The 13,336-nt window shown below is 40.2% G+C and overlaps 1 protein-coding gene and 1 long non-coding RNA gene across 4 annotated transcripts in view; one reads left to right on the top strand and one right to left on the bottom strand.

Annotated features, from left to right (window-relative positions):
- Positions 1–13,336, bottom strand: part of LOC100695575 (plexin-A1) — a 310,610-nt gene that overhangs the window by 30,675 nt on the left and 266,599 nt on the right. Inside the window, exons 20-21 of one of the 2 annotated variants that reach the window (XM_019350036.2) lie at positions 10,495–10,729; positions 2,510–2,658 (exon numbers count right to left, since the gene is read on the bottom strand). In XM_019350036.2, the coding sequence (XP_019205581.1) occupies positions 2,510–2,658; positions 10,495–10,729 (384 nt within the window). The remainder of the gene's footprint in view (positions 1–2,509; positions 2,659–10,494; positions 10,730–13,336) is intronic. The other variant, XM_003449115.5, reaches the window with a different exon arrangement.
- On the top strand, positions 9,409–10,575 carry LOC102082383 (uncharacterized). Of its 2 annotated transcripts, none has more exons than XR_266431.3 (3): positions 9,409–9,586; positions 9,940–10,049; positions 10,453–10,575. It is a non-coding gene; the product is annotated as an uncharacterized LOC102082383 (long non-coding RNA). The 2 variants fall into 2 exon arrangements; XR_003215507.1 differs by having other exon boundaries at positions 9,409–9,748.

Raw genomic sequence — 13,336 nt, 5'->3', positions numbered from 1 at the left:
ACGCTGTGAGACGACGCAGCGCGTAATAGCAATAGATAAATATTTGAAAAGAAAAAGTAGTCAGTCTGACCTGAGTCCAGGAGAAACTTCTGACCCAGATGAAGGCCCTAGCATGAGTAGTGGTCAGAAGAAAGCAAAAAAGGTATACTGGGGACAAACTGAGCCTGGTGAGCGGGGAAAAATGATCAATATGCTTTTTGTGACATTTTTGTTTGGTGGTGTGCCGTGTGATTTTTCTAATGTGAAATATGTACCGTGGCTCCAAAAGGTTGGGAAACACTGCTATAGAGGTCCATGGGATCACAGCCCTCTGCCTTAATGTTGGTAAATGCTTTCCTGTTGAGTTTATGGACTAAAATTTGGGACATATTAAAATAAAAAAAATATAAAAATTGAGGATTATCCATGGTCTGATGACTTGTGACTGAAAAGTCGTTAGTTAATGAGCAAGTCGATTCACAGTCAGACCCGCCTATCTTCAACAGCAGAAATCCTCATCTTAAAGTTTCTGAACGGGACTTCAGAAAACAGCAGATGATGTCACTGTCCATCTTTTATACTGTGGTCTATGGTGAAATGTTGGGGAGAAGCCTCAAGCTGAGCACTTTTGTCATCGAGGTGTATTGCGATGGGAGGAGTGGCTCTCATATAGAAAACAAAGGACTCTACACACTCCTATGGCAGGAACTTGTCAATCAATATGTTCACTATAATTTAGAAATGTGAGAAAGAAAATCACGAGAAAGAATGCAGGTTTTGGCATGGCCTCACTTCCAGATCTGGACAGTCCATGAGTGAAAAATAGAAACACTGGAATATTAGCCCTTATAGTAGCAAAGTGGGTTTTCAAAAATTGCAATCTGTGTAGGGGCTAGGTTCCAATAACTGATTCCATTTTGGATCTGGTTTGCTTCCTTCAAAATACCTGGATTTATTAAGCTCTGATGAAGACAAATCTCTCATCTAACCTCACTGCCAGGGATTATAACAGCTAACGGCTGTTAATTCCATCATGGGCATAATGAAACACATTGCTGTGTCTTAATAAAATGCTCTGTTAAGCCTGTATTGAACCAAAGATAATTTCATATAATCAAATCATATATATACAGACACACACAGAGACAGACAGACAGACAGACAGACAGATAGATAGATAGATAGATACCCTCTAAAATATTTAATCAACATCTATGTTAGGCTGCTCTTTCAATACAAATAACACTGGGACAAAAGAAAGTGATTTTCAACCTAATTAAATTTCTGACTTGGAACTAATTTAGATTTGTTAAACTGTCTTGTTAAAAGAAACACAAAGGGAAAGCAGAGAAGGAAAAAAAAGAATGTAAGTACATTTCCCACTACTACATTCCAGTTGTTCTAGATGCTCTAAGGACTCTGTTCGTTCAGATTTAACATTATCTGTAGTTTGTAGATACAGATTGATAGTCTGTGCTCATAACCAAAATTGTTGTCTTTCAAAAATAACTCGGGGTGAATCACAGAAAGGAATAAAAAAAGAGATACCAGTGACAGCTATGACACCACCCAGGGGGATTTTTTTTCTAACAATATGAATCCACGTTCTGGATTAGAGCGATTAAATTAAGCTGTAAAAGGTCAAACAAATTACTCCTCGACTCCAAAAAGTCAGCGCTCCAATCAAAGCCAATGGAGCAGCACCAGATTCTACATCTTAATGATACTGCTGATTGCAAACTTGGCTCTCTGGTTTTAGTTTTGGAGGGGAGTAGTTTATGTTGACATACTATTAATTCTCCTTCCCTTGGTCTCAGCGGTAAGATGTCTTTATAAATCAGGTTCACTATTTCAATTTGGCTGTGCTGGCAAGGAGTTTGCATATACTGGTTCATTTAATAACTTTACAGTGATTTATAATGCCAACAACAATCCTAGGAACTGTGAATCTTATTTTCTTTATGCTTTGTTCCCCTTCGCCTTTCCTGTGTCTTTTTTAACGTCTCTTACATAACATTCTTTTTCAGTCAATTCAAAGCAATACTTACTGTATAACTCTTTTTATCTACATCAAAAGAATAAGGTGAGTTTCTGTCCCTTGAGATCCGACTAATGATGATACTATGGCTCTTGAAAATTCATTCACATTCATTGAGACAAGCTGAATACATTAAGACGAAGTAGGTAAAATATAGGTTATGTGATTGCTTTAAGGTGTACAGCGTCTGCAGTTCTTGTTACATCTCAGGCTTTTTAAGAGTCCTTCCTTTGATGAAACCCGTCATGGGATAATGGCTACAAAAGTTTCCAGCAGGAAAGCTAGTGGGACAGTCTTAATGCCGATAAACAGAACTTTCAGAATACTTCTAGGGTAAACTTTTGTCAGTGCTAAACTAGGTAAACTACTTTAAGTAAAGTGGCAGCTGTATGTGTCCATGTTGGGTGTTAGTTTGTTAGTATAGCCTCTACTGTAGCCGATTATACGTTGTTAGTTTGTTTCAGTCTCAAGTTTGGTCGGTGGTGTACTGACCCGTACCTCCATCTCCTTGAGCACAGGATGGTCCTCAATCCCAGGGAAAAGAACCCTCATTGCATAGGTCCGATAGTCTAGGAAGGGAATCCCAGCTCCATCCAGCTCCTGGGTCAGCTCGTGGATGTCTGTCTGTAGCTCGGCGAAAGCTATAGATGGAGAAGAGATAATTGGTCATTATCTGTATGACCGAGTAGCAGCAGTGCCTTGATGTTTCATCATGTGTTAAGTTGCCCAGTTAGCAGAACAACAAATGATCTGTCTCTGTAGCTACTCTTAACTGCTCACCCATACTAGCACTTTAGCTGGTGAAATTTACAATAAGATCAATTCATTTCATGGTAACTGCCACAATGAGTGAAATACACCAAAGCTTTTGTAAATATAATTTTGCAATGTAAAAGCAAATGTTATGGAAGTGAAAAGGTTGACTTTTTGTCAAACAGTAAGCCAGCTTCCTCAATTAAAGGACCTAGCATAACTTTTTATGTTGCTACAGGTTTATTTAAATATCCAGTGGGAGAATGTAAATTACATCACAAATACATGTTTTGAATGAACAGTGTAAAATTCATACTCGGAATTTATGCTGCTAACGGAAAGTCAGTTCCTTAGCCATTAGCTTAAAATGTACTTTTCAGTGGCTAATTGGTCCTGGCTTGTTGACAACAGAAACATCTCAGGAGCTAGAGCTGTTCAACAACAATGCCACCAAGACTATAATCCTCATACTTTATACCACCAAATGTAGAATTATTATCATCATTACATGGATATGTATTGATGTATGTGTATGTATTTTAAAGAAAACAATATTTTATTATCATGTTGCTACTGAAGCACAGCGAGTAGCCAGTGGTACTGTACTATTGTAAGAGTGAACAATCATAAAATTGATGGCTGTGAGCTATATTCATGAAAACTGTTGTAAAAGTGTATATTTTAACCTATAGCAGGATCTTCTACTAAACTTAACCTGTAGTTTGGTAGCAAGTGAAATATTGGCCCTAGCCAATGGATGAAAGTCCTTCTATCTTCTAATCAAAGTACACTAATAACAGGTGATTTTCACCCACCTGTAAGGATAGTGTTACAAAACTCCCATTAGTGTTCTAGGGTAAACTGTTAGGTATTTTGGTGCACAGAAACTGTGTAAAAAAATCTAACTGACTAACTTTACACATGTAATAGTCTAACTGATAGAGTCATAACAGTGATCAAAAAACACTGAGTGTAAGGATAGTGCACACAGATGATTCTGTGCTATAGATATCTATATATGGGTCAGATGAGGTGGCTGCCAGAGGCAAAGAAGGGAAAGCATTTCAGAAAGACAGCAGAACCGCTGCAGAGATTTCAGGTATAAAGTCTCAACCTTAGAAAAAGAGCTAGACATCTGGATTGAGAGTTAAAGGTCAGCAATGATTTAAAACAGAAGAACTTGCAAAGGAAGTAAATGAGGACCAAAATGCAGATAACAGAATCAGAAGAATATACAGGCACTAAGTCATAATAAGACATACACAATCAGCAATTTAGTTTAGGGCACGTTATTATGTGTGGGTGAGAAAGCATAAAATAACGGTATGATTCTATGTGTAACTAAGTGCATTCAGGTATACATAGATCTGAAGATAACACAAAAATATATATTTCACTTGCAGACAGGGCTAAAAACCTAGTTAACCAAATCCATTCCTTGGAGTCTTGGTCCTGACAATGTCAGCCTTTACTTATCCTGAAAAAAGGCCCAAAAACAATGAATCTCAAACGGAAATCCTGCTTGGGGAGAGAGAAAAGTAGAAACAGGAGACAGAAAACAAAGTTCCTGGAAAGGAAAGTCAATTAATTGCATGAGTGGATAATTATTAAGAGAGCAACGGATGAGTTTTCATGCATAATTTCCCCCAGCTGTTATTGGACTGTTTGGTCCACAAGAGAAATAGAGAAGAGAGGAAGCAGAGAAGATGAAGGAAAGAAAGGGAAAGACGAAGAAAGATCAGGCGGTAAAGAATTGAGAATGAAAAGCAGACATTGGATTGAGGGTATAAGTAATTAGGAATAAGGGTAAAAGACAAAAAAAAAGGCAGCACAGGAGACGCAGCATAAAAGATAAAGGCAAAGGAGAGAGTGACAAGAAGACAGGGAAGGAAAATGGCTTGAAAAATAGTCAAGACACAAATTAGATGTAGGTTTTCTTTCAAGTCCCCACTTCATTTTCCACTCCACTTCTTCTCTCTTCTATCTATTAATCAGGCTCTTATTTACTGGCCAAAGGGTAAATCTGCTTAAAAGCATCTCAGCAGGCAGACCTAGCGAAAATACGCTTTCAAAAAATCTCCTCCTGATCAGCTGATACAAAACAAGACATCACAAAACCTCAAGCGCAGTTCAAAGCAGGGCCATAACCTTTCCTCGGCTGCAGCCACGGCCATGAACGGCTCTTGAACTATGACGGACCCATCAGCCTGTACTGTGCAGTGTGTTTATTTCTTGTGAAATGCTCATCCTTTACACGCTAAAATGTGTGTTATATGACAAGCACAAGTAGCACAAGAGACAAAATGTCAGTGTTGCTAATAGAAATATCCCGACTCTGAATATTGTATTGGATTTTTTTTGTAAATCAGTATTGAAGATAATTTAGAAACTTTTTTTGTTGGTTTTCACTGATGAAAATTAAAGTGCAGCGTTTGTTCAGAGAGGCCACAAAGTCACGCTCAGCTGTAATCCCACCAGATCATCAAACCTAAATGGCAACCTGCCATCAGCTGATGACTTCCAGATATCAAATCAGCAAATCTCATGTAGAGCGCTTTTTAAGATTCTTTAGCAATGACCACAGATGCAGCCCATCTGCAACATCCACCCCAGCGTCCCACTTCATCCTCTCTGACCTAATGTCATATACACTCACTGTCCACTTCATTAGGTACACTTGCCGAACTGCTCGTTAAAGCAAAGATATAATCAGCTAATCACATGGCAGCAACTCAGTGCATTTGGGAGTGCACTCGCGGTCAAGACAGCTTGTTGACGATTGGATATATGGATCCATGCTGCCTGGTTCAATGGTTCAGGATGGTATTGGTGGTGTAAAGGTGCTGGGGATGGTTTCTGCTGCTGCTGACCATGTCCATCTCCCTATGAGCACAGTGTACCCATCGTTTGATGATTGCTTCCAAGAGGAGAACACACTTTGTCACAAAGCCCAAATTATCTCAAGTTGATTTCTTGAACATGATAATAAGTTCAGTGTACCCAAATGGCTTGCACACTCCACCAGACCTCAATTTAACAGAGCATCTTTGGGATGATGTGGAAATTTGCATCATGGACGTGTAGCCAATAAATAAAATGCATGATGCTTTCATGTCAGTATGGACCAAAATGTCTGCAGAATGATGAACTGAAGCTATTCTGAGAAAAGGAAAAAGGGGGATCTGACCTGGCCAGTGAGTACATCTTGTTTTTGATGCCTCCTGTGTTCTGTGCTGAGTCTAACTGCTGCTCTCTCTGGCTAATGTTTTCCACATATGCACATTTGGAAGGTTGAGAAGGTCCCAGAACAGAACCATGCTGCCAAATATAAATTAATGCAGGCAGAAATATTAATCTCCTTTTGACTTTAGTGGTCCCGACTGAACTAACTTAACCACAGGTAAAATTCTGACAACCTAAAATATAGCTTTTTGATTTGTGCTGTTTTATTATTATTATTAAATGTGTTGTGAGATTTTGTGACTGCAGGGTATGGTGTTCAAATAATCTGATATTTTATATCTATATAAAAAATGTAGCTCAGTTCCAATTTTCTGCTCTGTTGCATCTAAAAGTGTATTTTTTTCTGCAAGAAGACAATGTTTACTGCAGCTGACGATAAATGAGGGCCTCATGCCAAAGAGAGTGCTCAGGATGTTTCACTTGATATAATGTGATGAGAAAAATGGAGAGAATATTTTTGCTTACCAACATCACACTAATATTTCAATATATTATGATCTCTGTCTACAACAAGGAAGGCAGCTGTAGTGTCATCCAAATAGAGCTATCCATTGGAGCCAAAACACACCTAGTCCATTATGCAAACTTTAAAAAAGAAGGACTGCTGGTAATGGAGCACTTCGCTGTCCGACTAGTAGCTTCCTCATGGTTGCCAGGGTATTTAAAAGTAGAATGGGAGGCAGAGCCTTAAGCTTTCAGGCCCCTCTTCTGTGGACCAGCTCCCAGTTTGACTTCAAGAGACAAACACCCTCTCTACTTTTAACATTAGGCTTAAAACTTTCCTTTTTGATAAAGCTTTTAGTTAGGACTGTCTGTCTTTGTCTTTCCTGGGAAAATGCTCATGTGTTTCTGATTAAAGACACACACACACAGAAACACACACAAAAGACCTCAGTCAACACAAAGTCTGGGAAGTGAAGTGTAAAAATGCCACAGCATTGAGTGAGCTCAAACTAGCATGTAAACAGGGCCTTACCATGAATTGGTTTGAAAGTTCATTTGCATTTTCTTGCCTATATACTTTACACAGGACTCTTTACCAGGTCTTTTGAACCTTAAGAGTGATGCTTCCTGGTCAGCAGTTAGGTTTGCAATGTGTGTATGCATGATGGCTAATACAGTACACTATAGCTGTGTACAGTGTGATATCCACCTCTTACAGATGACTGATCCAAAACGTCCTGTCCCCCCCTAAAGACTGTTGGAAGCCTACCTCACACATATACGCTTCCTTTTGCAATCACAGGGATAGTCGACCGCCCACTTCATCTGCTCCTCCACCCATGTGCGCTGTCTTGCCTCTATAGGCCAGCTGGGAGTGCAGCAGGCGGGGCGGGGTGCTTTCAGGGTGGGTGGGAATGAGGCCATGCTTCACTTCCTAGGAAAACCAAGCGCTGTTGACTTCCCATTGACTTCAACGCTCGCCTGTTGGGCTACTGTTGTAAATAGCGGAACTTTCTCCAGTCGTGTTTCGTGAAAAACACAAATGACAACATCTTAAACTGAGGCGACGCGACAAGGAAGCTGGAAATGTCACCGCAGTCAGGATTGCGCGTGCAACGATCAGCCTGAGAATGTTGCACTTTGAAAAACAGCACTCGTGTAGTTTTTGTTTGGCATCTGCTCCCTGGCAGGTGTTGCGACTCTGTGTCATGACCGCAGTGTAATCGTATCATAACTCTGTAGCGTGGCTGCGTGTGCCCGTGTTATTATATTGAGTGTAAACACCTGGATTGTCCACACATCAGTCATCCACACTGACTGAGCGCTGACTCTCGCTCTTTTAACCCAGTTTCTTTGTCTCGGTTTCTCACTCACAATATTTCTCTCACTCCTCTGCAAATAATCTCCTTGTTAGCTTGACCTCAGATAGGCCTCTCACACTATCTACTTTCCAGCCGTGTGTGCGCGCTCTCCGTCTTTCTGACAGTCTTGCTGTTGAGCTGTGTTTTCACTCGGAGGTACGGACAGATGACTGACACGTTAGACTGTGCTCTCCACCACCATCATTATCAAAACAGGTGTCCATTCCTCCAGTGGAGACCCAGATGCCAATCCATGCCGAGAAGCACTGGAGCTGTGCTGTGAGGCTTGTGGTGGAACAACTTCTTGCTGAGATGCTTTACAGTGGCTTCCCTCTAATTGACAGGCATCTGTGTGCCGTTTACAGTTTCACCTTTGAGTATCAGTAGAGCCGAACACCTCGTGCTATCCATACAGCACGATTTGCTTCTGTTTAATTGTTCTGTAAAATACTGAACGTTGCATCATCATTTTCTGTTGCCCTTCTGTGCTTCCTATTGGCATATTTCATCTCTCCCAGAACAGCGTCATACTGCCAAATATAAATGACTACAGATAAAATAACAATCTTGCTTTGACCCTGGCAGAAATATCCTTTAACCCTGCTCAGCATGCACATTTCCTATTATTAAACTTCAAAGCCACTTTCAGGAAGCGTTGTTGTATACTCACTCAGCTCGGCAGACTCCCACACTGTGATCAATGTCATTGCCAGTTGCTGACCTTTAAAACAAGTTTACTCAGGCAGTGAGCGGGTGCAAATAGATTAAGAAAGTCTAAAGTGCTTTGAGTGGCAAATGTGTAATTTATCTAGTCTGTGACTACCATCTGCTTTAACTAGATGAACGGCTTATTAGATACTTAGAAAAAATATGGAGACAAAGTCAAAAAATCTAAATCACACCTCCCTCGCCTCCCATTGATTTAGTTTCTTTGTGTGGCAGTGTTTAGGAGTTTACATAATTCAATCCAAGCGTTATCAAAAAGAAAAGTTTTAAGCCTAATCTTAAAAGTAGAGAGGGTGTCTCTCTCCTTCGAATTCAAGTGAAAGCTGAAGCTCTGCCTCCCATTCTACTTTTAAATATTGTAGGAACCACAAGTAAGCCAGTGATCTGAGAGCAAAGTGCTCTACTGGGGTGATATGGTAATACGAGGTCAATAAGGTAAGATGGGGACTCATTATTCAAGACCTTGTATGTGAGGAGCAGGATTGTAAATTCAGTTCTGGATTTAACAGATGAAGAGAAGCCAACATGGGAGAAACATGTTCTCTCTTTCTAGTCCCCGTCTGTACTCTCGCTGCAGCATTTTGGTTCAACTGAAGGCTTTTCAGGGAGTGTTTAAGACAGCCCGATAATAATGAATTACAATATTCCAACCTAGAAGTGATAAATAAAGAATTTTCAAAAATTCTTATGATTTTCAGCTTTACTCTGAGACAGGACGTTTCTAATTTTAGAGATATTGTGCAAATGCAATAGTTTTCTGCAGTAATAATTCTCTGCAAATACAAATACAAATACTTCACCTGTAGTGAGTCTCTCAGCTTGCAGATTAACTTCAATAATATCTTTTTAGACTGACCACGATGGTCTATGTTCTACGCTTCAGTCATGGGGAGCTTGGAGTTCTCCATCTGCTACAGGATGTGGGAGGAATACTGCTTCAGCTCACACTAGATCCAGAGCAACAAAGGGACTACCATTGCTAGCTGCTACCCAAGATGCTGAAATCAGAATATGTGACCTCGTGGAATGAACGTCTCTCTGGGTAAGCAGCTGAATAAAATCCTCCACAACAGCAATCTGACCAGCAATCCAACCATTAGGGGAGACACAAGAGAGTCTAAGTGTTAGAGCTAGCTAGAGCTAAGAAAGCAGGGAGCATTGATCGACCATGGATGTCATCTTCCTCACATATTGATAAAAACAAGTAAGTAGCTAAAATAAACCAATAAATATACTCCTGACAGCTGCTAATACCACTGGACAGTTCACCCAAATGCAGTGTGGGAAATACTGTACATGCTAATACACAAGCAGGAAATTAGCTTAAAATAGTAGTACTAGTAACATATAAAACATTAACCAGTATACTTTTCCTGTGTTATGATCACTGTATAGTTTCCAGGCAACCAACGCAGAAACCGGCGAGCCATGGTAGTCACGCAAGAAAATTAAACCCCCATTAAACTTCTCATCTGTGCACTACAGCGTCGAGCTGAACAAACAAGGTAGGAAATGTTCATTTGTGAAGTTTAGAGAGCATGTAGGCAGGTTTCATTAGATAAACTTTACATAAATGCAAGTGTTTCAATTTACTTTCCTTCTTTATGCTATGCTAAGCAGCTTACCAGCGAAAGCTTTATAGTTAATGCACAGATTTAAGTGCATCAGTTTACTCATCTAACTCTCAATAAAATAATGTGGATAAATATTTCTAAAATATCATACTACTCATTTATCACTCTGGAAATGATGAGACACATAGAGTTACTGTCATAAAATGGGATTTCTATTCAAATTGGAGTTTAAAAACCTTTTTAACTGTAGTGAATTATTTTATATTTTATCCTATTTCTGCTGAAAGATCTCCATCTTTTTTCTTTTTTTTTTGGTCTCGTTATTTTCCAATAGTGGAAAGATAAAAGCTGGATCCACACTGCTTCTACAGCCTACCTTCTTTACACTCCAGGGCCACTCTGGACTCCAGGTTGTCCATTTGAAGCTGCAGACGTTTCAGGGTGCGGTCAGCGTCCCTCGACTTCCTCTTATAGGCTATCAGCACGGCAATGATGACCAGCAGCAGCAAGCCGCCGCCCCCTCCGATGCCGATGATGGCGGGAAGTGTTAGGAGGCTGTCAGAGTAGATGTGAAGCGTCCCGGGAGAGTACTCGAACCCACCCGCACGGATCTGAACACACACAAGTGATAAAGAAATGGTCAGAGAAAGAAACAGAAATCATCACCGTGCCCCCCCACATACTGACGCTTATTCACAACAGAGCTGCTCGGTAAAACCTGTGATCTTCTGGCGGCCACCAAATAGCTGCACTGTTGGAGGTGAGTGTTCAACGCAGTGCTCAAAGGCAGAGCCAAAGCAGTTGTTAAGAGCTGAGAAATTCCTGCTTACTTGCTTTCCCCTACACAGTCCGGGGATTTGCACTAGCACCTCAGTGCAGAGAGCGAGAAAGAGAGAAAACAACCGGCGGTCATTTCTCCAGCAGCAGATGGCTTGAGAATAGACGAGGTGGTCTGAAGAGATCAAAAGTTGCTGGTCTGATGAAAGAGAAGCTGCTTGACCCAATTTCTTCAACAACGATCATTAAAGTTTGATCCGTTCTGTACTCGGACTAAACAGTCAGATCTCTGACAGGCTTTTACTGTGGAGGCTTACATCACCATCGCTGCTCTGAACATTTCGTGTAGGAAAGGTTTTCGATTCTTGCCTTTAGGGGAGAAGCTTCAGAGGGCTTTGATAATGAAGATCTCACAAGTTAGCTGGCTCCTTTGCTTTAATGCGCCGTTATCCGCAGACTCGATGTTTGGGTTAGATATTTTGTTGTTTATGTCCTCGTTTATCACTGTCAACTTTAATAAGCCGATAGAGGTTAGAGCGCATATACACCGAGACTTTTAAAGCAGTGCGGTAGAGGTTGATGCAGACGGTGTCAAAGTCACACACACATCCACTCATAAAACAACCGTAACACACTTCCAGGGCCCACACACTTATATACTGCGTGCGTACGCGCACACACAGTATAAGTAATCAAACAAAGTAATCACCAGCATTTAAATCTCTCCCCAAGGAACCATGGTAATTATGGGAAGTCAAACATTTCTTTTTTTTATGACTAACTACATTTACATAAGCACAGTGTGTCTCATTGAAAAAAAAATACATATCCACACAGAGCACTGGAATCCATCAAATCAAGCAATCCACCAGGGGGGTTGATAACTGATTCAAATGAGGTGCGATTATGCACTTTGAAGTTCTTGTAAGTGCACTTTCATGTTAACATTATCAAAGTGTGATTAAAAAAATAAAATAGAGAAGCTGTTGTATCAATAGCAGCGTAGTCAATACCCACAAATTAAATGTGCAGTAGTAAAGACAATTAGACTGGCTTTGTGTAAGATTATGCGGCCCAATTAGTTGTGTGGACACGATCGGTTTGCAAAGGAGACTGAGCTAAATTAACTTAAGCAGGAGTTGGGATTAGTTACCTGGGAGAGAGAGGACTTTAAACATATTTAAAACTGCTGAATTAATTTTTTGATAACAACAATGGGCTCCATAGTGTGACAGGAGTTAGTCAAAGTAATGAACACACAAACAATTAATAGTGCATATGTGCATTTATTCCCCTTTTGGTTCAACGGAGCATTTATTGTCTTGTTTCCAACCCTCTTTAACATTTTGATTCCTGCAGCTCTCAAAACTGCTTTCCTGCACGATGGGGATTTATTTTTCTGTGGCCAAGTTCTAATGTACCTGCCCAGCACCAAACAGCAGACAGCTAAATTGGCAACCAGCTGGTGGACACAGCAAACTCTCACTATGGAGAGTGTGAATGTAATTTTTATTGTGAAATAGCAATGTTTTCACATGTTGCTACTAGCTATTAGTGGTCAATTACCATGGCTGTGAGATTAAAATAAATAAATAAATAAACTTCAGCATTTGATGGTTAGAAATTATCACCTGTAAAGACAGCTATGACTATACAGCACCTAAGGCTAACAATAAGGGCCTATTTTCGCAGCTGTACGCAAGTCGATTAGGTAGCAATGGGGCGAGTTTGCTTTTTGTGTATTTTAAGTCAGCGGTTCAAAGTTTTGCTCCACAAAAGTGATAAAGCTAGAGCTTAAAACATTCCATTTATGGGTCAGTAGGACTAAAGTAAACAAACCTCTTTGTGGCTAGTCGATGAACAACTGCAAGTAGTCGCAGTGACCAAGTGGTGGTCCCGAAACTGAGAGTGCAACACTCTCAACTGCAATCTGACCACGATCACTCTTAGACAGATTGGTGAAGGTATGCAAATATTTGTCGTCTCAATAAACACAGATTGCCAACATGTGAGGTTCTGGCTGGACTCTGAACATAAGTAGTTAATGAGAATTTCTCTTTAATGTCAATTTCTGTGTATGTAGACAGCAAAAGATGTGCAATTTTCATCGATTTATCACAGTTAATTGCTATATTATTAACTTGAGTCCAGCCAAGGGGGAGTAATCATACTCACGAAAACTGAGTAAAACTAATAGTTTACTTGGGTACTTGGACAAAATGAAGTCAACATTAATGTTATGGGTTGTAATTCTACAGTTATTTGAAATTGAAAGTTGTAATTTCTGCGTTCCCACGCCCTCACGTTAGGATTTGAACTCTTAATGTTGGACTCAAACCCGACTTCACAGTTGGGATTTTTAACCACCCCCGAGTTAGACTGTCAGAGCAGCAGTAGTAACCCTAACTTCACAACACGGCAGTGCAAATAAACTGTAGTAA

Source organism: Oreochromis niloticus, linkage group LG20, assembly GCF_001858045.2.
Source record: "Oreochromis niloticus isolate F11D_XX linkage group LG20, O_niloticus_UMD_NMBU, whole genome shotgun sequence".
Taxonomy (NCBI): domain Eukaryota; kingdom Metazoa; phylum Chordata; class Actinopteri; order Cichliformes; family Cichlidae; genus Oreochromis; species Oreochromis niloticus.
This window is presented reverse-complemented; position numbering and strand designations above follow the sequence as displayed.